A 23,081-nucleotide genomic window follows, 5' to 3' on the forward strand; every position below is an offset into this window, starting at 1 on the left:
TATTTGCAGGTGCAAAAGGGAACTTTGGCTGCCTCATTTAATAACTTGTTCCAAGAGTTCAAAGGTGAATTAAGAATATAGTACAATTTAATATATGACCAATTTAACTAGGTGTTGCCTAGAGAAGTTATGAGTCCGTTAGGGAAGAACAGTATGTTATATTAGCAAAAGGAACTTCTGTTAACTAATCACACAATATCAGAAAGGTGTAAACCCGTTTTCTTTCGAAAGATATCCCTGCTTAATTTTTTTATCTATTGCTAAGAAACTGATTAAAGTTTGTTGTTATTGATGGTTTGGGTTTGTAAGACTTAGATGTGTCTGAAACTTGCCTAATCTACATTTCCACTTAAATAATTTAACTTCTGCAGAGTGATATATTTTATTACTGTGGGAAAAACAATAAGGAAACTTGGGGATTAAATGGAATTTATTTCTTGGTTTCCTACATTAACTGATTTTGGGGTTATTTCTTCCTTCATCTGTCATACCAGAAAAAATAAACAATTAAAAATTTTCATGGTGCATTTCCATGATTGATTATAAGCTGGGTTAAATCCTTAAATAGTAGAAGTGTTTTCTTGTCAAATTCTTTAGTTTCAATAATATGATATTTTGTTGAACATTCCTATACATTTTAAAAGTCTGATATAAATTAGAATATAATTTTTAGATGGAGAAACACAATTTTACTTCCTAATTAAATAGAATTGTCTTATACTTAGTGAAGTTATCATGCTACATCTAGATAAAATAGCTTTGATTTAGATGTAAGTTCTTCTTTTTCTGTGTTGTGAACTGATTATCTGTATGTAGACTTTATATTTTTATCCAAATATATGCTTCAGGTACACCAATCAGAATGAAATGCTGGCATGCAACTATGTTTTTACATAGGAATTTTCTACAACCAGAGTTTAGCTTCTTGTTTATCATCTTTATAAAATATAGTGATGTCAGTTTTAAAAAGACCATCTTACTTAAAAGTAGGAACAAGGCTTAGTAGGCAAACCCCTTTTTTTTTGTTTTTAATAATTTGTGAGGTTTTAAAAAGTTATATAGTTTTTGGGAAAATTTAAAAATTAAATAGCTAGACAGAAAAATGAACACCAGAATTGGAAGGTCGAAACCCATATATCTCTTATACACTTGCCATGCTAGATTAAGATATACATATCTCCTATTTATAGGATATACATATTATGTGCATGTGTGTGCACGTGTGCACACTCACACTGAGATCCTGTTAACTTGCATTTGGCTTCTGAGATCTTTTGAGTACTCACACACACACATACAGTGTTTTATTTCCTTATAATTACATAAAATGGAAACACCATGGGTTCCCATAAGCAAGAACACCCAAATACACATCAACTGTAATAGCTTATAGGAGAGTTATTTACATAACTTGAGTTTCCACTATATAATGAGGCAGTGGGAATTATTTTATAATAATAAAAATGACAAGTTATTAATCATATATACTTCACTAGACATTCTATATGAAATAACCACTACTATTTTCTTTATTTTACAGATGAGAAAACTAAGGCTTACAGAATTTAGTTAATTTATCCAAGATTATAGAGCTAGAAAACAACACAGTTGCAACTATAATTTTGGTATACTTGACCTAGACTTTAAAAAAAAATCATTGAAATATAATTGACATACAATATTATGTTAGTTTCAGGTGTACATCATACTGATTCTGCAATCTATATATTAACTCAGTGCTCACTACAATAAATATACTCACCATTTATGACCATGTATTATTATAGTATCATTGACTACATTCCCTATGCTGTACTTTTCACTCCTGTGACAATTTCTTTTATAATTGAAAGTTTGTACCTCTTAATCCCCTTCATCTCTTTTGTCCACCCCCCTGGCTACCTTCCTTGTGGCAACCACCAGTTTATTCTCTGTATTTAAGTCTATTTGTTTTCCGTTTGTTTGTTTTGTTTTTAGACTCCACATATTAGTGAAATCATATGGTGTTTGTTTGTGACAACATGGATGCATCTAGTATTATACTGAGTGACCAAGATTTTTTAAATTGTCTTATCAAAAATATAAAAATTGTTTTAACCCTGTTACATTGAGTTCTTTAAAAGTCTTGTTATATTTCTTCATACACAGAAATCTGGGTACAATCAATAATCACATATTATGATTAATTAAAATTTGAGATTTTTTGCTGCAATTTTTTTTTATAATACAAACAAACTTACAGTCTAATCTAATTGCTTTCATAACCAATCCTTCAACTTGGTATGAAAAGATAAAGAAATACATAAAAGTTTGCTTTTTTTAAAAAATACACTAAAATACAAATTGCACACTTAAATCCATCCTAAAGAAGTTGTAAAAATAATGAGTGATTTTTAAAATTTAATAATTTTTAATGCTTTTTGTTTCTCATACACATTTAATACTGTGGCTAGTTATATGAGTTAAAAATATTCTATTCAGTACAAGAGGATTTGTAAACATACTGTTTATATTAAATGTCTGCTGTTTGGCACTGTTGTTCAATATAAACATCTGGATTTTACCTCAAATGCTTAAAATTGTTGACATAGCAATTTTTGATAGTATTATAAGTGAGGAAGCATATAAAAACAATGAGCTTGATGGGAAATAGAAGAAGGGTTTAGAAAGAGGAGTTAGGAAAAATGAGTGCAAATTGAGAAAAGAGGTGCATAGATGTGGGTCAGAGGAAAAGGTCAAGAAGATGAAGAGAAAAGTCTTGGAAGGTATGTAGAGGATGACTGAAAACAGATGCTGGCAGCAGTCAAAGGAGAGGCAGAGAGAGGAGATCATGATTCTGAAGGTTATTTATCTTTTAATGATAGAGAAACCGAAATCAAATGCCCTTCTATATGCAGAGAGAAAGACAGAAAGGATATTTTCTTACCCACCTTTGAAGAGAACAATCCTGAGGTCAACTCTAGTGTGTGATGCGCTGGGCCAGGGCACTATTCTTCACAAAAATGGAGTTAATATTAATATGGTCTGAAAAGGGTTGTTGTAGAGCAGTAAAAGAGTTAATGCATATATCAAGAACTGAGCAAATGCAGTCTGTTATTAATTTCACCATAATCATTTAGATATTACTTCATTTGCCACTCCTCAGTTTTCTATGAATAGAAATATTTGGGAAATAAAGGAATAGAAAAATAGTAAAGGAGTAATGGAATCATCTTGACCTGAGATATTTGTGATATCAAAGGTCTAAATAGAAATTCTCATATTTTTGTTTATACTTTCAGGATAATGTTTTAGGAAAAATATATAACAAAATTTGTTTTGTAGTGTCACAGATAGTGCTTTCAAGAGAAAGCATCATCTCCTATAGGAAGAATTTTAAAATTTGTATATTTTATTTTATTTTTTAAGATTTTATTTATTTATTTGATGGACAGAGATCACACTTAGAGAGGCAGGCAGAGAGAGAGAGAGAAGGAAGTAGGCTCCCCGCTAAGCAGAGAGCCTGATGTGTGGCTCGATCCCAGGACCCTGGGATCATTACCGGAGCTGAAGGCAGAGGCTTTAAACCACTGGGCCACCCAGGCGCCCCCAAATTTGTATATTTTAAATATACATTTTGATATGTTGTCATGATGAGAAAACTAATCTCTTGAATTTGGAAAAGATTAAATTGCTAGTTATTTGCCAAATATGATATTTTAAAATATCCTATTTCATTCTTATCTTAAAATGGTTAGCATTAAGCTATTGTCAAATATATGAAGATATAGAAATGTTATGTATATGCATTAACTAGTTTAATGCATTTGAAACAAAATCTGCATTACTGAAATCTAACCCCTTAAATTCAGACAGCAAGGGTGTTCTATTAAGTGAAAAACACAAATCAAGCAATATGAAGGCAACGTACAACCTACCAAATTTTCCACTGGGGGCTATGTCCCTGATTTTATAAGGAAAATATCTTGAATTAGACATGCAATGTAATCAACAGGTCTCTTAATGTGTTGTGGTTTTCCATAAGGTTCTTCTCTTTGTTTGCACAGCTGCTTTCTAAGAGACCTATATATCACATTTCCCTTATGATACTGTCACTGCTTTTTTAAACCTCGTGACCATTTCCAGGAAGAAAGTTGCGTGCATAAATGTTTGATCTTATGAAAACTTGACCCATTGTTTCATTATCATTGATACCATTTGAATCATTTGAATTTTTTGTACAGGCAGGCAAGATGTTTGGATTGTCTAATATAATATTAAACTGTGGCTACATTAAAAAAGAAGAAATGTTTATGTAAAATTTAGCCCACAGAATATAGTGTATTCCAACATGTAGTCCCATTTAATCATTTTGTTAGAAATATTATGTTATAGGGCAGTTGATTTACAGATGATTTATTGGCTTTGAAGAGATACCTCAAATCCTCGATCTCAAAGACTATATTGGTTTTAAAAATAAAATTGGTAGGTCAGTAATGCCATGAACTTAATACCAAATTACACAATTGATTTTTTAAAACAGATACCCTTCTAATAAAACATACTGATGTCAATAAACTTTGTATTAGCAACAAGTAGCCAATTAGCTAGACGCTGTGCTACTTGGTTCCTGCTAGAGAGTTAATAGTCTGATTATTCATGTTTATCTTAATGGTCTCACTTCTCATTTGATTGTTTCCCCTGCTCATCAGTCACCCCCAGGATAAGAGCTTATTTTTTAGAACTACATACAGGGCCCCTCTTCATCTGCTTCCAGCCTCATCTTTCCAGGAGTGCCACAGTGAATTTCTCACTGTCCCTGTATGTTTTAAGTTCTTTCATATTTTTGTGCCTTTTCATAAGATGACCTTCCCTTCATTATCAACGGTGAAATGATTTTTCAAAAATCCAATTTGTATGTCTCTTCTTCTTTGCAGCCTTACTGGACTTCCCATCTGATAGAGAAGTTCATGCATCTCTTAAGATCATGATTATGAAAGTGTAAAACATTCTTGATTTGACAACACAAAAACATACAAATACACATGCTTCTGTTACTTGAAAATAACATGGAAAGAACCTCAAAACTTTTAAATTGTGCTTTTATGTTAAACAACTTGATGATCTTCATAATTAATTTGATATCATAAGACATCCCTATTTACTTTAGTGTTCAACATCCTTGTGGATTTGTTGTACATACTAACTTTGTTGGAACTTCTGTTTATGTTCTCACACATGTCACAAGTAAAAACTTTTATATAAATCTTGAATGAAATGATCATATTGGGTGGATCAGAGACAATATGATAAATTTTTTATAGCAGACAGTGTAAGAGAAATATTTGCAGTATTTGTGATAAAAGAAGACATTATAATACATAATACATTATACATATAAATATATTAATTATAATTTGTTATAATATACAATAAAAAGTATATAAAGAACCCTTATACTCAGTAACACAAAGATGAACACACTGAATCATGGGTAAATAAAGGGACCATGGACTTAACAACAAAAAAATATAGTCAAAATTTAGCTGATATTTAAAATATGGATATTAAAACAAGTGGCCATGGAATAAAGGCCAGCAAATAGAAAAATATCTTAAATATTCTGGAGCCAGAGTTTATGAAGTAGCTAAATGTCACTTATCTATTATTGATGGGAATGTATTTTTATTTATTTTTACAAATTTCCTGGGGGAAAATTTAGCAAAATATTTTAAAGTCTGAAAATACAAAATTTTATCCTAAACTACTAATTCTAGAAAATAGTCTAAAAGCAGAGATGTAAAAAAATATTGGTTAGGATAATGATCTTCAAAGCCTCACTTTTAAATAATGGAAATACAATGATAAACTTATGGACATGGATTAAGATTGTATTTGAGAAGAATATTTAAAGACATGAAAATATCTGTTATTTCACTAACCAAACAAAAAAGAAAACGATAAGCACCTCTTATTTGTATAAAAATGCAGGTATATAGAAACATTGGAATGATATACACATAATAACTCTGGATAATGGGATTATGTATTATTTTTATTGATCATATTCTCAAGTTTTCAATGATAAATACATATTACATTTCTCATTAGAATATTTAAATGATTAATTTTCCTGAAATTAAACAATCACAGCAGAAAAATTAATGGATTTTTACAAAACATATTTTGTAAAATGTGTCTAGAATGGGCTGATTTAGCTCTTTACATACCAAGTCCATGTTTCTTGAACTTGTCTAGGAGAGAGTAGAGAAGATAGACAGCATTGAATAGAGCTGCATAGTGATAGATAGATTTCTGCAGAATTCATGGCAGGGTTGCTTGAAGTCCACTCCACTAACAACTCCCTATATTTGGATGACAACTTGATTGCAGGTGGAAAAGGCAGAATTTTCTCAATGCTCTTACATTGAATAAAGAATTGTAGAGCTTTTTCTGGAAATGGCAGCCTAGGAATTATAATTTTTCTGTCCATAGAACATAGTCCTTTCAGTATTACTTTTCCTCACAAAGAATGTAAATAGTATATAGCCTACAGGATTATCTAGCATGAGAGTAGCTCAAGTTTCTTTTCTAAGAATCATTGAAAGAGCCATATTTTTAGTTTTCATGCAACTTCTCTTGGGGAGAGGCACATTTATAATCAGGAATATATATAGATGACAATGCATGAATATGCAGGTATAATAACATTCAGAGAATGTAACCCTGGAGTATAAATCTGAGAGATTTCTTTTGGGTTTATATTTGGAAAAGATGAGAGCTGAATGTGTGAGCTCAACAAAGTAGAAATGTCAGGTATTCTGTGTCAAGTACTCATGTCAGGCTAGAGATAAGCCTAGGATTGCAGAGGTTTCTTCTGAAGTCTGTATACCTGAGCCAGTGCATCTTATGCATTTGGCTCCCAAAAGAGGATTATCTTCTTCGAATGATCAATGACTAGCACTTTAAGAATTAACTTCCAAGAAATTCTCTAAATTCAGATCTTTTGAATTGCAAAAATAATATAGGCCCAAGGGTACTTTAGATGTTGAGTTTGGCAGGCAGGAGACTATTTGGTTTAAGCAAACCAAACCTTAACACAAATAATGGTAGGTTACTCCAGACTAAAATTTAAAAAGAAAAAATTAGATATTGCATATTCTGACTATTAACTCAATGTGACATTGCTGGAAAATTAATCTATATATACAATAAGAATGCTGGATATAAAATGCTAAACCAGTCTTCACCAATTTTTTAAAAAAAATTATTATTTATTTGACAGACAGAGACCACAAGTAGGCAGAGAAGCAGGCAGAGAGAGAGAGGGATAAGCAGGCTCCCCGCCGAGCAGAGAGCCCAATGCAGGGCTCAATCCCAGGGCCCTGGGATCATGACCCGAGCCGAAGGCAGAGGTTCAACCCACGGAGCCACCCAGGTGCCCTGAGTCTTCACCAATTTTTAAGGCATCTGTGCATTTATATTTTGTTGTATGGGTTTCTTAGAGGCCTCTGACTTCTTTTGAAGAAGGCTTTCTTTGGAGGATGCACCTATTTCTATTTTGATGGTTTACTGAGAACACAAAGCATTTACCTCATTGTACTGTCTTTTTTCAGAGGTCTTAACATTTGAGATGCTAAATGAGGTTGGTTTACGAGACTCCATTAGGTTTTATTTTATTTTTTTTTGTGTGGCCTATTGATTTGTATTAATTTTGCTGTTAAATTCTCAACTGAGGATGGGATTCCTGAAATTAGTAGTGGTATATGGAACTACTACAAATTATTGGTTCATTCATTTGCTGATGGACTTGAGATTATTTTCAGTTTTGGACTATTAAACTAAAGCTGCAGTGAACATATCTCTGCAAGTCTTTGTATGGGTGTGTGCTTTCTTTTCTCTTGGGTAAATACTAGGAGTGGAGTGGCTGGATCATAAGACGCATGTGTTATTTAGCTTTCTAAGAAATGGTCAACCTATTTTCCAAACTTCTTGGGCTATTTTAAATTCTCACCAACAATGCATCAGAGTTCTATTTCTTCCACATCCTTGTCAACACTTAGTAGGAGAACTTAAAAAAATTTTAACAGCTCTAATGGGTATTTAGTCGTATCTCTTGTGGTTTCAAATTGCATTTCCTAATGATTAATGATGTTGAGTGTCTTTTCTTGTGTTTATTTCCCATTCATATATCATCTTTGGAGAGTTGTCCAAATATTTTGCCCACTTTTTAAATTGGATCACTTACATTGTTATTGTATTTTGAGAGTTATCTATATACTCTTGATAACATGTCCTTTTTCAGATACATGGTTTGCACATATTTTCCCCAAGTTTATAATTTATCCATTTTCCCAAAAGTAGCTTATGAAGAGTAGAAACTTTTAATTTTGGTGAAATTCAACTTATCCATTTGTCTTATATTGGTTGTGCTTTTGGTGTCACATCTAAAAATCTATACCCAGTTCAAAGTCACAAAGATTTTCTCTATTTTCTTTAAGAATTTTATAGATTGGGACGCCTGGGTGGCTCAGTTGGTTGAGCAGCTGCCTTCGGCTCAGGTCATGATCCCGGCGTCCTGGGATCGAGTCCCACATCGGGCTCCTTGCTCGTCAGGGAGCCTGATTCTCCCTCTGCCTCTGCCTGCCATTCTGTCTGCCTGTGCTCACTCTCTCTCCCTCTCTGTCTCTCTCTGACAAATAAATAAATAAAATCTTTAAAAAAAAAAAGAATTTTGTAGATTTAGGTATGATGTTAGATCTGTAATACCATTATGAATTGATTTTTGTATATAATTTGAGGTATGGGTCAAACTTCACATTTTCTTGTAGATGTATATCCAATGATTACAGCATCACTTGAAAGGATTATTCTCCACTGAATTGTTTTTGCACATTCTAAAAAAAAATCAGCTGTCCATATATGTGTGGGTGTAATTCTTAATTTCCTATTTTGTTCCATTGATTTATTTGAGTCCCTTTATGCCCAAAGAGAAGATTTTGACTGTTGTTGCCTTTTTTTTTTTTTTTAAGATTTATCTATTTATATGAGACAGATTGAGAGAGAAAGAGCAGGGGGAGGGGCAAATGGAGAGGAAGAGAGACTCTTAAGCAGACTGCCTACCCAATGCAGAGCCCAGGAACTCAGGACTCTATCTCATGACCCTGAGATCATGACTTGTGCCAAAATCAAGAGTCAGATGCTTAACAACCAAGCCACCCAGGGGCCCCAGCTATTGTTCTTTAAAAGTCTTGATGTCAGGTATAATGTTGGTCTTCCAATTTTATTTTTTCAAAGCTGTTCTATTTTAGCTCCTTTGCATTCCAACTCTTCACTGAGATTTTTCTAATGTTAACATGTTACACAACCATTGTATATTTATCAAAACAAAGACATTAACATTGATAAAATACTATTATATACTAATACTAAATTACAGATTTAGTAGAATTTCATGGATTTTTCCATTAATGTCTTTTCACTGATCCAAGAGCTAATCCAAGATACCACACTGCATTTAGTCGTTATGCTTAGATTTTTTCCAATCTGTGACAGCTTCTCTATTGCTCCTTGCTTTTTTGTGACTGATACTTTTAAGGAGTAGTGGTGAAATATTTTATAGAAGTTTTCTTAATTTGGGCCTGTTTGACATTTTCTCATGATTAAGATTGGGTTCATGGATTTGGGGGAAAGTATTATCCTTTTTATATGTTGTTGGATTTGACTTGCTAGAACTTTGGGATTTATGCATCTATCTAAGGAGACAAGTCTTTAAGTTTGTATGTTTTAATCTAGTAATGCTTTTGTTTGTTTTTTGGTATCAAGATAATACTTGATTCATTTTAATTTTTTAGGAGATTATGTGCAGAATTGGTATTGTTTCTTCCTTAAATATTTGGTACAATACACCAATGAAGCCATGAGAGTCTGGGTTTTTCTTTGTGGGAAGGTTTTTTTGTTTGTTTTTGTTTTTGTTTTTTGGAGGAGCAGCAGAGGCGGAGAGGAGAGAATCCCAAGCAAACTCTACAACCAGCATGGAACCTGACAGCGCTCAATCTCACGACCCTGTGATCATGACCTGAGCCGAAATCAAGAGTCTGGAGCATAACCAAATGAGCCAACCAGGTGTCCCTCTTTGTGGGAAGGTTTTACACTCAAATTCAATTTATTTAATAGATATAGAGATCTGTAGTTTTTTTTTTTTTTTTCTTTAAAGATTTCATTTATTTATTTGAGAGAGTGACAGAGCAGAAGCAGGGAGAGATGCAGAGAGAGGGGGAGAAGCAGAAGCAGGCTCCTCTCTCAGTGGGGAGCCTAATGTGGAAGTGATCACAGGACCCTAAGATATGACCTGAGCAGAAGGCAGCTGCTTAACTGATTGACCCACCCAGGCACGCCTAGAGATCTGTAGGTTGTTTTTTTTTTTTTTTTTTTAAGATTTTTATTTATTTATTTGAGAGAGAGAGAGAAAGAGAGGGGAAACACAAGCAGGGGGAGTGGGAGAGGGAGAAGCAGGCTTCCCGTTGAGCAGAGAGTCCAATATGGGGCTCAATCCTAGGACCCTGGGATCATGATCTGAGCCGAAGGCAGACTCTTAATGGACTGAACCACCCAGGCACCCCAGATCTGTAATTTTTTAAATTTATTTTTGAGCAAGTTTTGGCAGTTTGTGTCTTTCAAGAAATATGTCTCTTTCATCTAAGTTGTCTAATATATTGGCATAATATTAATGGTTATACCTTACTTTTCAATATCTATAGAGTTGGTAGTGATACCACTTCTTTCATTCCTGGTATTTTTATTTTTCTCTTTCTCTTTGTTTTCTTCTGGACTTGTCTGACTAAATGTTTTCAGTTTTATCGATCTCAATCAGATTTTGGCATCCTTGATTTTCTGGTTTCTGTATTATTAATTTCCCTTCTAATTCTATCATTTTTTTATGCTTCATTTTGACTTAGTATGCTATTTTTCTCCTTGTTTAATAAGTAACCTAATGTCCTTGGTTTGAGTTTTCTTCTTTTCTAATACAGATATTTAATGCTACAGATATCTCCCTCCTCCTAAGTTAGGCTTTAGCAGCATCCTACACATTTTTATACATTCTAGTTTTATTTTCATTTATTGCAAAATAATTCCTTTCTTTTTGTCTTTTATCCATGGGTTATTTAGAAGTGTATTATTTATACTAAATGTTTGGTTACATTTTCAAATATTTTTGTTACTGATTTATAATTAATTTCATTGTAAAATCCAAGAACATACTATGTATAATTCAAACCCATTTGAATTTATTGAAGTTTGTTGTATGACCTATAATGTTTTGGTGACTATATCATGTACACTTGAGAAGAATATTTTTGGAGTGAAATGTTCTCAATTAAGTCAAGTTAATTGACCGTGTTTTTTTAATCTTAAGTACAAAATTTTACTGATTTCCTGCTTATTTCTATCCATTAATGAAAAACTTACTGCAATTTCCAATTATAATTTTTCTGCTTATTAGAAATATGTTTTGAAAAAGGAAGTAGAATGAAGGAACAAGGAACATCTGTGCATTGGAAAAAGAATTGAAAGATACAAAAGAAGCAGACACAGTAAATTGTTGGATTTCTTTGACTACTAGGCATGAGAAAATTATATATAAAGTATCTATGATGATTATATAACCTGCCAAATGTTGATATTTAGTAAAATTCTTGATTCATATACATTGACTTAGTAAAGTGATTTCACTGAACTTTCTGAATTTAAATATATTACTGATTCTATCAGGTTTTCTTTAGTCTAAATTGGGTTTTTAATCACACAATATGCATAGAGAGATAATTTAATTTATGTCTTTTCAATAGTTACATTTCTTTTTTTTTTTCTGTTTTCTCCATTATTACATTGGCCAGACCTTCCCAAACAATATTAAATCATAGTAGTGACTACATGATGGATGTACTTGTCTATTATCAGCCTATGGTAGGATTAGCTCATATTTCAATATCAACTTAATGACTTCATTTTATTTTCGGATTGAGGTTTGTTTTCACTAAACAACTAGATTTTTTCCTAGTAGTTTACTGGGTTTTATGAGGAGTGAATGTTAGATTTTATAAAGTGACTTTTTTTGAGCAACTATTAAGATTTATTCTGAATTACGAACATGACAAATGATAATATTTACTAATAAATCATTACATTGCCAGAATAAGATCAAGTTAGTGATAGTTGATTGTTATTTTATTATAGTGTTAAATGTTTTATTCTATTTAGGAATTTTACATATGAAACGAGTATCACTTTATTTTTTTTTTTTAACTTTGAACTATTTTTGTCATGGTTTAATATCAGAATCCTGTACAGCAGTTTCATAGAACAAATTTAGACTATTTCTATTTATCATATTCTGAAAAGGTTTGTATAAGTATTAAATCTCTTCATTTCAAGTTTGAAAGAACTCATCTAAAAAAGAATTTGGGCACAAAGACTATATATGTGGGTTAATTTTTTTCTTAAGTGGTATTCATTTTCTTCTGTAGTTATAGCTTCACTCAAATTTCCACCATTTTCTGAGTACTTTTAATATTTATATGCTTTAGCAAAAGACATTCTTTGAAATGGGAGTGCCATTTGTTAGTGTCTTGAAGTGGAAAATATTCAGACATGTTAGTTTTCTCTGGTTCTTGTCTTAAATAGATTTTTGTTAGTTCCATTTGTTTTGAATTTCTTTATTCCTCTACATATGATAGTAGGATTTCCACATTACATTCTTCTTTTTCTTTTTTTTTTTCAAGTTTTCATTACATCTGTGTGCCAGATCTTGGTTCATTCTTTAATGTTTCACCTTTCAGTGCAATTTTGTTTCAGATGTGTCTTTTCATATTAACATCAAGTTAATGTATTTTTTAACTTTCTATTGAAGTTAAGAAACATACAAAAATACACATAGTGTAAGTGTTAGAGCTCAATTATCACAAAATAAGTTCACCCATATAATCATCTTCCAGGTCAGGAAACAGAATATTACCACCACCCTAGAAGTTTTTGTTTCCTCTTAATCTCTACTTCCTTAAGTATTAGCTTGACTTTTAAGATCATAGTTAGTATGACCTTATTTTGTATTTTCTTTTGTAAAATTATGAAGTATTTTTTGTGCATATTATTACTTTCATTCAGCATTTTGTATGTGAGATGCATCCATGTAGTTGAATGGTGCTAGACTTTTATTAGGTTCATTACTGTTTGGTATTTCATTATATGAATATATCATAAATTATTTATATATTCTGCTATTAATTGACAGTTAATTTGAGTTTGGAGATATTATGAATAATGTTCCACTGAACATCCTAGTGCATGTATTTGGTGCAAATATTCATTTATTGCATGGCTGTTGGATTATACCTGGGAGCAAAATATAGTAAATGTGTGTGTGTGTAATGTGCTAATTAATTTACATAGTCACCAATTCTTGGCTTTGTCTGTTTTTATTCCATTTTATTTTATTTTGTTTTAGTCATCTCCTGATAATATATTATTGTATCTCTGTTTTTTTAATATGCATTTCAAGGGTTTCTAATGAGGCTAAGCTTTTTTTCATATATGTGTTAGCGTATGGATATATATTCTCATTTGTGAAGTGCTTGCCTGTGTATTTTTCCATGATGCCAAATGAATTTTTTCTAAGCAACATGCAGAGGTTATATATATAATATTTCCATGATAATATCCATATCCGTATTTTTTCAGATTATGTATTGTAAATATGTTTTCACATTCTTAGAACTGCCTTTACTCCTTATAAATATGGTGTATTTTGGTGATTGGGAGTTCTTGGTTTTAATTTATCAATTTTTAGTGCTTACTAGATACCATCTAAGAAATTTTCACATACCTCAAGGTCATGAAGTTATTCTATATTACCATCCAGAAGCTTGTTAGGGTGTCAGAAGTACACAGTGGAGTGTACCATTTGCTCCTCTTTAAAAAATTGGTGTTGAATCACATCACACAAAATCCAGCAATCACAAATAACTTCAGTGCTTATTATGCATGCATACATAGACAAAATGAAAGAATTTCCTGGGTGAGCAGTAGCTGTGTCTCACCAGCAAGAATTTCTTTTCAAACATCTGGAAGATGAGATGGAAGAGAAGGAGTGAGGTCAGGAGGGCAAGATATAAACATTAATTATATATTTGTCTAAATCAGAAATGCCTACAATATGAACTGAAATAGTGGCATTGGATAAGAAAAGGTAAATTCAGATATGGAAGAGGTAAACTCAGCCAGTATTGGTATCTAAATGGTTTTAGAGGTTGAAGCTCTCCAGGATGATTTCAAAGATTCCAAATTAGATAATTAGGCTTTAGGCACTGAGATAAAAGATACAGAAAAAGATTTCTCTAGAAGGAGAAATAACTTTATTGAGTTTTATGCATTTTATATTTGAATTGTCTTTGGGACTTTTGGGATAGAGAAGTCTGATGATTAGTTGGAAATACAATTTTGAAGCTAAAGAGAAAACCAGCACTAGAGACAAAAGATTAGGAGCTCATTGGTGTGTAAATAATTTTCTTGGTACTTGGAAAATTCCACAAAGACTGACTCAAAACTTGAAAACAAATAAATTATGATATCAATAAGATATATTTTTAAATGGAGTAAATATGTGAAAAGATACCTTGACATAAGGGAAGACCTTCTAGTAATAATAGAATTGATAGTTAACAAATTGGATAAGTTGAACAATATGAACAATAAATTTGAACAATATATGAACAATAAATTTGTCCATCAGAAATTTGATTGGTAAGTCACAGAAGCATTTGGAAGGGTCATGAAACCAAAACTGATAGCTCCCATCCTTCAAGAGCCTTTCGACCAATGACTTAATTGGCAGATCCCAAGGTCTGTTGCAATCACTTCCAGTTTTTTGTCATATGATGTGTCTTAGCCTAAAAACCAGAAGAATAGACCCCAGTCCATGAAAATGCACTATAATAATGTCATCTTATATTATGCAGTTTTATTTTGGGCGGGGGAGATTTTTATTTATTTATTTGAGAGAGAGAGAGTGAGAGAGGAGTGAGGACAAAGGGAGAAACAGACTCCCTGCTGAGCAGGAAGCCTGATGTGGGGCTCAATCCCAGGACCCTGGGATCATGACCTGAGCCAAAGGAAGACACTTAACCAACTGAACCACCCAGGTGCCCCAAATGTGTTGTCTTTTAAAAAAGCAGCACATCTATCTTTTCTGAGCTTGCTCCTTGGGCCAGCTATATGTTTCTGTTTTTTGTGAGGCTTCTTTCTATAGTTCATTTTTAAATCCTAAACATAACTAGTGAGATCGCATAGGAATAAAATAAAAAAGAGAAGAGAATGGGTGATATAACACTGAGGACTACATTGAGGTGAGAGGAAAAGAAAATAATTTACTGAAGGCCTAGAGAGAAATGAGAGAATGAATAGAGAGACCCAGAATAGAAAGAAAGAAAGCATATGACCAAAGACGTTAGTTTTAAAAGGTGGTAGTCACAGTTTCAAAAGCTACAATGGTGACATATAAGAACAGGAATAAAAGTATGCAATAGAATTTCAATGAGAATTATGGACTTTTGGAAATAAGTTAAAAATAATGATAGGTAACTGAATCTAAATTGAAAACCAACATTTCAGAAGAACTTCCTTTTCACTTTCCTCTAAGATTCTCTTATTTCCTGCAACAAATTTACTGTAGTTTTTGTTTGTTTGTTTTTCTGTTTGTTTTACTAAAGCTGGTATTAAGAGTACCAGAAATGGCTATCACCTTTTCTTATATCCTGGGCAATTGTATTTAGTTAGTTTTTAGCTCAATCAATTAAATATTTATTTCACAGATAAATGGGGTTTAGAAAGTTGGATTCAAAAGTTACACACAGGGGTACCTGAGTGGCTTGGTTAAGCATCTGACTTCAGCTCAGGTCATGATCCCAGGATCCTGAGATTGAGCCCCACGTTGGACTTCCTGAACAGGGAGTCTGCTTCTCCCCCTGCTCATGCTCTCTCACTTACACTCTCTCTCTTTCAAATAAATAAATAAAATTTAAAAAAATAAAGTTACACACAGAGTAAATGGCTTGGATTTAACATAAAACCCATGCCTTAGTCACTACAACAAATTGTTTGAGAAAATTAATATCCTTATCAGCATCTCTTCTGAAATCTTTCACTATTTTATTAACAGGCATTATTTCCTCAAGAGGAAAAAAAAATACCTCTAGGAAATGAAAGAGAAGATAGCAGAGAATCTCAAATGGTCATAATTTTTCCAACTTCATCTGTATCTGAATTTTGAGATACTCTATGATATTTGGCAATTAACAGTGAGGAAACAAGATAGAAGGAAGAAACTACCAAGGACTATTTATTTTAAAATATTCATTGTCCAATGAATCCATCTAAAAGACTTGCAAATATCCCACAAGCCAGCTGCTTTCAAAAAGACCTCTATCAGTAGCACAAGATGGTACCATTGGCATATTATGATCAACACTTTGTGCCTTTAGAACACTCTTACCAACTGGCCACAACCAATTCATTAACACAACAGCACACAGGTGAAAAACTAAATCAATCTAATAACCAGCCTGTGGTCAGACTTCAGTCCCATAGTAATCATCTTGCAGCACCTCCAGTTAGCTCTAAGCAGATGGCGCAGAGCTGCTCATTATTGTCATCTGTCAAGTCTCAGGACACAATTTCACAGGGCTTCAATAACAAGGCTCTGAAAGCACCAGTATCCCAACCCAAATGTCAGGCCACACCTTCACTAGACCTCCACCAGAGAACTTCACTGTGGCCTAATCGGAGAGCACTGAGCTCACCTGTGATACACCATAAATCTCAGACAACACCTTCACTTGAACTTAATAAGACATCTTCATCTATGGAGTCCACCCAAACAAATCTGAGCTCACAATTACCCCTCCCCAAACCTCAGACTACATCTTTACCAGGCTTTTGCCAGACATCATCTTCACAGAAGTCTAATCAAGGAGTCTCAAGTTCATCATTATTCCCCTCCAAACATCAAGAAACACCTTCTCTAGACGTCCTCTGGACATCATCATCTTTGGGATCTAATCAAAGAGTACTTAGCCCAACATTACCACAATCCAACCCTCAGAAAGCATCTTCATTGGACAGCCTTTGGACATCTTTGTTAGAGCGCAATCAGAGATCTTTGAGTTCACCATCGCTCAACTCTACACCTCAAATAAATGACTTGCTTCAGTCATCACGTTCATCGGAATCCAATCAAATGGCTCTGAGCTCACCATTACCTGACTCAAGATCTCAGACAGCACCTGCACTGAATTCTAGTTCCTGTGTTCTGAGTTTACCATTGTCCCACTCAAAACCAAGGAAATCACCTTTAGCACATTCTGTCCGCCAGGCTCAGAGTTTGCCATTGTTCTCACTCAAATCTCAGACAGTGCTTACACTTAATCATGACTTTAGGACCTTGAGCTCACCAGTTTGTCACTCCAAGTTTCAGAGCACTTTGTCACCAAATGACAAACAGAAAGCCACAGATTTATCTTCACCCCATTCTAAACCAAATGTTTTAGGTCCATCATTATCAAGCTCCAAACACTTTATCAGAAATATAGCTGCTTCAACATTGGGCTCCAGATTCCAAAGTAAAAGCAGCTTTGATCTTTGTGCAAAGACAGAATCAAATAAAGAAATTCCATGGAGTTTAAATTACATTTATCCCTGCATTGTTAAAGGTGGAACTGTCCCTGATGATGTCCTAAATAAAATTGTCAATTCTCTTTCCAAGACTAGAATCCAGAGGGATCTCTGTAGGCAGATTCTCTTTCGAAGGATGAGGGGAAGACCAAATCCTCATCCTGGTCCCCGTCTTTCATCAAATTATGTAGTTTGTTTAGCTTGTGCTTCCTGCATAAAATCTCAGTGTAACCATCTTACAGGAAGGAAGGATCCTCGAGGTGCAACACTGTTTGTCATACCAACACCTGAACTCAGTTCTGAGGGAGAAACGGAAGTGAAATTAGTTTTTCTCCTTTCTCTACCAGAGACTTCTCTCTCATCTTGTCTCCCATCCCCTGTGAAAGAAAATCAGCCTGATGAAGCCCCTGAAGACAACCTTGAAGGAATGGAGAAGATACGTATTTTCTCTCCATCTGAACCTGAAATCACACAGGAGCTAAATAACAAATGGCCGACAGTAGCCCCTGAAAACAAAGTTGTAAGCCAACAACCCGAGGCTATTGACTGGCTGCTTTATGTTAAGAAAAGTAGTAATTTTCAGCCACAGTCCTCTTCCTCCTCTACATCCTCCTCCTCCTCTTCATCATCTTCTTCCTCTTCCTCTTGCACTCCACCTTCCTTACTGCCTCCTTCCAAAGAGTCTACCACATCTACTCTCTCAGGTTGTGTATTCACTAAGGTACTTAGTTACCACCGGTTGCCTCCAGGGGTCTCCTGGCTTGAGTTTATATGTAGTAAAAATCACCAGCCACCTCCTGGAAAACCACAACAAAGTCAATCACGACTTCCCAAAACAAGGCCTATGAGGAATAGCACCACAGTAAAAGGGTCAAAGGGGCCAAAGATACTGTTCAAATTTTTCCAGACAGTTTCAAAATGAGAGAAATATTGATTAACTTTTTGTTTCTTTGAAAGCAATTGACCTCTTAGTTCTTTGAAACTAGAGATTGATTTCCTATCATGCTTATTAAAATTCTTAGTAATAACCAAGTGTGACTGTATATTTTAGCTGATGAAACACCTAGTTAAGGGGGACTAATACTCTTAAGTCTATTTTCTAGTTAAATAATAGACTATGATCTCCTAGACGACAAAACTGAATCCCAGGTTTTTAACCAAAAGCCTGGCTTATAGTAGCCACATATAATCATTGTTACATGAATTAATCATAATTGGCCATAAATCAGAAGTACTTCATCTATCTTGCCCTGAACAGTATCTAGCTCATTGTTATTCTCATTTCTCATAAAACATGATAATGACAGTATCCTTAAGCCAATTCATGCTAATCTGTTTCCGTATCTCTAAAGAAAATTCAGATCATGTTCAACAGGTAAGAATGTACATAGAGAGGAATTTTTTCTCTAGTTATATGAATCTCTTTCTAGTTATGTGTTCCTAAGGAAAATCCTTCTATGCTAAGTTCCCACACTCTGAAATCCAGTGATTTATTCAACCTTAGTTAACAAATCTCAGCAGAGAACTAACTAGTACAAATAACTCTACCTGTCATCTGTGCCAGTATTTATAGGCTCTGTGCCAATATTTAAATTGTAGGCTCTAAAGTTACCTGTTCATCACTTCTATCTATACATCCAAAATGGGTTAATAAAAATGTTTCAAAAATGTTTTTGTTCCACTGGGTCTACTGGTAGTGGGAAGAGAAGGACTGTCTTATCTACTCACCTTAAGTGATCATCTCAATCCCCAAAGACTAGAATTAGTATCTCGTACATGCACTGATGACTTAAAATTCTGTTCTACCAATATCTTTTGACTCTATACTGGACAGTTCCAACTGAATAATGCACAGGCATCTCAAACTCAACATGATGAAACCAGAATTATTATCTTTACATTTACAATTTGGATCATTATATTTACAATCCTTTGCCCCTAGTGTTCCTGTTTCAATGAATGTACCACCATTCATCATGGAGGCATGTTTGACTGTTCTTTTTTTTTTTTTTTTTCATTGCCTGCCCCTCTCTTAGGTCCATGAGTTCTATGGCCTTTCTGTTCCTAGAATCCAGCTTTTTTTCTCCAATCCCAACCCCTGTCCTAGTTGTGATCACAACTGTTTGTCACCTGGATTACTGCAATAACTCCTAAACGTGCATTTCTAACTTTTGAATACATTTGTAAGAAACAAATTTGGTAATGCCATTCCACTGCCTAGAATCCTTTCATCATTGTCCAGTGTTTTCTTGGCAAAGTCTAAATTTCTTTTATAATTGAACTATGATAGCCTCCCAACACTTATTTCTTGTTCTTCTCCATTTTCTTCCTGGATGCTACTGCTATACTAATTGTTTTAAAATGCACAGAATGTGCCAAGGTCTCTGTTATATCCTACACTTTTTTGTTTCTCATTTTATTCTAGTTCTTTTTTTTTTTCCCATTATGTTAAGTGTACTCTTTAATCCCCATCCCCGATTTCCTTCATCCCCCAACTCACTCTTCTCTGGTAACCATCAGTTTGTTCTCAAGAGTTGAGTCTGTTTCTTGGTTTGTCTCTTGTCTTTCTATTTTTCTTTTCCTTTAGTTATTTGTTTATATTTTAAATTCCACATATGAGTGAGATCATATGGTATTTGCTTTTCTCTCACTGACTTATTTCATTTAGCGTTATACTCTCTAGCTCTATCTGTATTGTTGCAAATGGCAAGATCAGTCTTTTTATGGCTGAATAATTTTCCATTGCATATATATACCACATCTTCTTTATCCATTCATCTGTTGATGGACATTTTGGGTGCTTCCATATTTTGCTATTGCAAATAGTGTTGCAGTAAACATAAGGGTGCATATCTTCCTTTGAATCAGTATTTTTGTATTTTGAACCCAGTAGTTCAATTACTAGGTCATAGTATAGTTCAATTTTTAATTTTTTGAGAAACTTCCATACTGTTTTCTACAATGGTTGCACCAGTTTGCATTCCTACCAATAGTGCACAAGAATTCCTCTTTCTCCACATCTTTGCCAGCACTTGTTTCTTATGTTTTCTATTTTAGCCTTTCTGACAGGTGTGAGGTGATCCATTGTAGTTTTAATTTGTATTTCTCTGATGATGAGTAATGTTGAGCATCTTTTCATTATCTGTTGCCCACTTGTAGGTCTTCCTTGGAGAAATGTCTCTTCATGTCTTCTGCCCATTTTCCCACTGGATTGCTTTTTGGGTATTGAGTTGTATCTGTTCCTTTATATTTTGGATACTAACCCTTTATCTGAAATGTCATTTGCAAATATCCTCTCCTATTCAGTAGGTTTCCTTTTAATTTTGTTGATTTTTTTTTCACTCACTGTGTAGAAACTTTTTATTTTGATTTATTCACAATAGTTTATTTTTGCTTTAATTTTGCTGACCTTACATCCTACATTTTTAAATAGAAAATTTTGCTGTCCAGAAATACCTTCCCATGTATACATTTTTATCCTACAGGACTTTGTTTAATATTGAAATTTCTGGAAAGCCTTTTCCTGATGCATTTATGAAGGGGTTAGTTGGCTCTCCTATTATTATAAAACTGTGTTAACTCTCTGTACTGCTCTTAACCCATTACAAAATAATCATTTCTTGTCTGTTTTCACTTACTATGCTGAAAAGTCCTGCTATTTTTTTTTTTTTAACCTAGTCCTTGGCATAGAGTGCATGCCTTAAAACAGTGTTGATATTGAATAATGCTGTTGAAGTTCTTCATCTTTTTTTAATTCTCTGAAATAAATAACAGTTCATCAGTTTGCTTCTTTCCTGTAAGATTGAATTGTTCTTTGTACCTTTTGTCTTGGTGAGAACATACATAAAACTGTTATTGATGACAGCAGTCATCCTTGTCTTATTTCTTATGTTAAGAAAGAATGTTAACAGTGCTTCTTTCTAGTACTTCAGTATTAAATGTGATGTTGGTTGATATATAGCTGGTCAGTGATGATGAGGAAAAACTTATGTATGTGATAATGTGTTCATGGCCTTGTCCAACCCATTTAGAAGACCCTTGACATGTGTTTTATTCATCCTGAACTTCTCTTTTGGTGACACACATCACTTTGTAATTACTTGTTTAATATGTTTTCCACTAGACTAAACTTTAAGAGTGGAGATCCTGTGTCAACCTTGTTTACCACTAACTCCTTAGGATGTGGTACCTGGCGCGTATTATGTATTTAACAAATATTTATGGAATTAAGTTAAACTAAGGAGCTCAACTGACTTTTCTTCGCATAATTTACATGTTTAATTTTGTAACTATCAGCTTGTTTTCTAAACTTTATACCTTATTGTAGTTTCTTTTTACTTCTTTCCTTTTTTTTTTTTTTTCTCTTTAGGGCTATGATTTAGTTGCTTTTTACTTTTCTAATGTATTGGCAGTTATTTATCTTGTTCTTAATTATAACAATGTCTACTTTCAAGATTTCTTCAAAAGAGTTCTTTAACCAGTATTTTCTAATTTGAACATAAAACTGCATCAAACTTACGGGGAAAATGCATAAACAGTGGTTATCCAACCCTGTTTCTCCCCAGTTTCTGTTAAGACACCGATAAAATAAGAAAGAACATGTGTCATGCCAGAGAGGCCAAAATATTTCTGACAGATCTTGTATAGATGAGACCAGATTTCAAAAATGTAAGTTTTTTTAAAATTTCTTTTCAGTGTTCCAGAATTCATTGTTTATAATTCACTACGTTTGAAAAAAAGAGATTATCTGAGACATAATAGAAAAAGATATTAATTGCATTTCATTAATGCTTTTCTCCTTAAATGGAAAGGGCTAGACATGAGAACAAATCATAGTATAGTTGAGAGGTAGAAAGTAGATCCTATGAGTTGTCTCATTTTGATCCAAACTACTGATGTAAAGTGGAATGACACATCTGGATGATAACTTGACAGTAATATCAAAACCTTAATAATATATGTAACTGTTTGGGGATAATATACATAACTGTTTGCCCTATGATCATCTTTATTCAAAATTATTTTAAAGAAATCATCATGACTATATAGAGTTATAGAAAGAAGTAAGCTTTGTGTTTCCTTATAATAAGGATTGGGGACAAATTTAGATGTTCATTTATAGAAGTGTTTAAATACATTATGACTCATGCATGTGATATTTTTCCTAGTGAAAAAATTCTTATTTCTAATATTGCATCTACATTCATTTCAGGAATAGAACTACTTTCTTCAGGAAAATGTCTTGTTGAAAATCCTTAAGCATGGATAGTGATCCTGAGCATGGGTTGGAAGAATAAACTTGAACAAAGAAGAGATAGCTAAACCACTGTATTTAAATTTTAAACAGGACTTTTTCAATGAAAGACCAATGAAAAGAG

General features: G+C 33.4%; 1 protein-coding gene across 6 annotated transcripts in view; it reads left to right on the forward strand.

The window, feature by feature from the left end:
- The window catches only part of CSNKA2IP (casein kinase 2 subunit alpha' interacting protein), a 119,471-nt gene extending 99,760 nt beyond the window's left edge, over nt 1-19,711 (forward strand). For all 6 annotated transcript variants that reach the window (XM_032882223.1, XM_032882225.1, XM_032882224.1 and 3 more), the window contains one exon: nt 16,193-19,711. In XM_032882223.1, the coding sequence (XP_032738114.1) occupies nt 16,472-18,625 (2,154 nt within the window). In that variant the 5' untranslated portion in view covers nt 16,193-16,471 and the 3' untranslated portion in view covers nt 18,626-19,711. The remainder of the gene's footprint in view (nt 1-16,192) is intronic.
- The last annotated feature ends 3,370 nt before the right edge of the window (nt 19,712-23,081 follow it).

This window comes from Lontra canadensis, unplaced genomic scaffold (genome assembly GCF_010015895.1).
Source record: "Lontra canadensis isolate GAN:19392208 unplaced genomic scaffold, GSC_riverotter_1.0 scaffold80, whole genome shotgun sequence".
Classification (NCBI taxonomy): Eukaryota; Metazoa; Chordata; class Mammalia; order Carnivora; family Mustelidae; genus Lontra; species Lontra canadensis.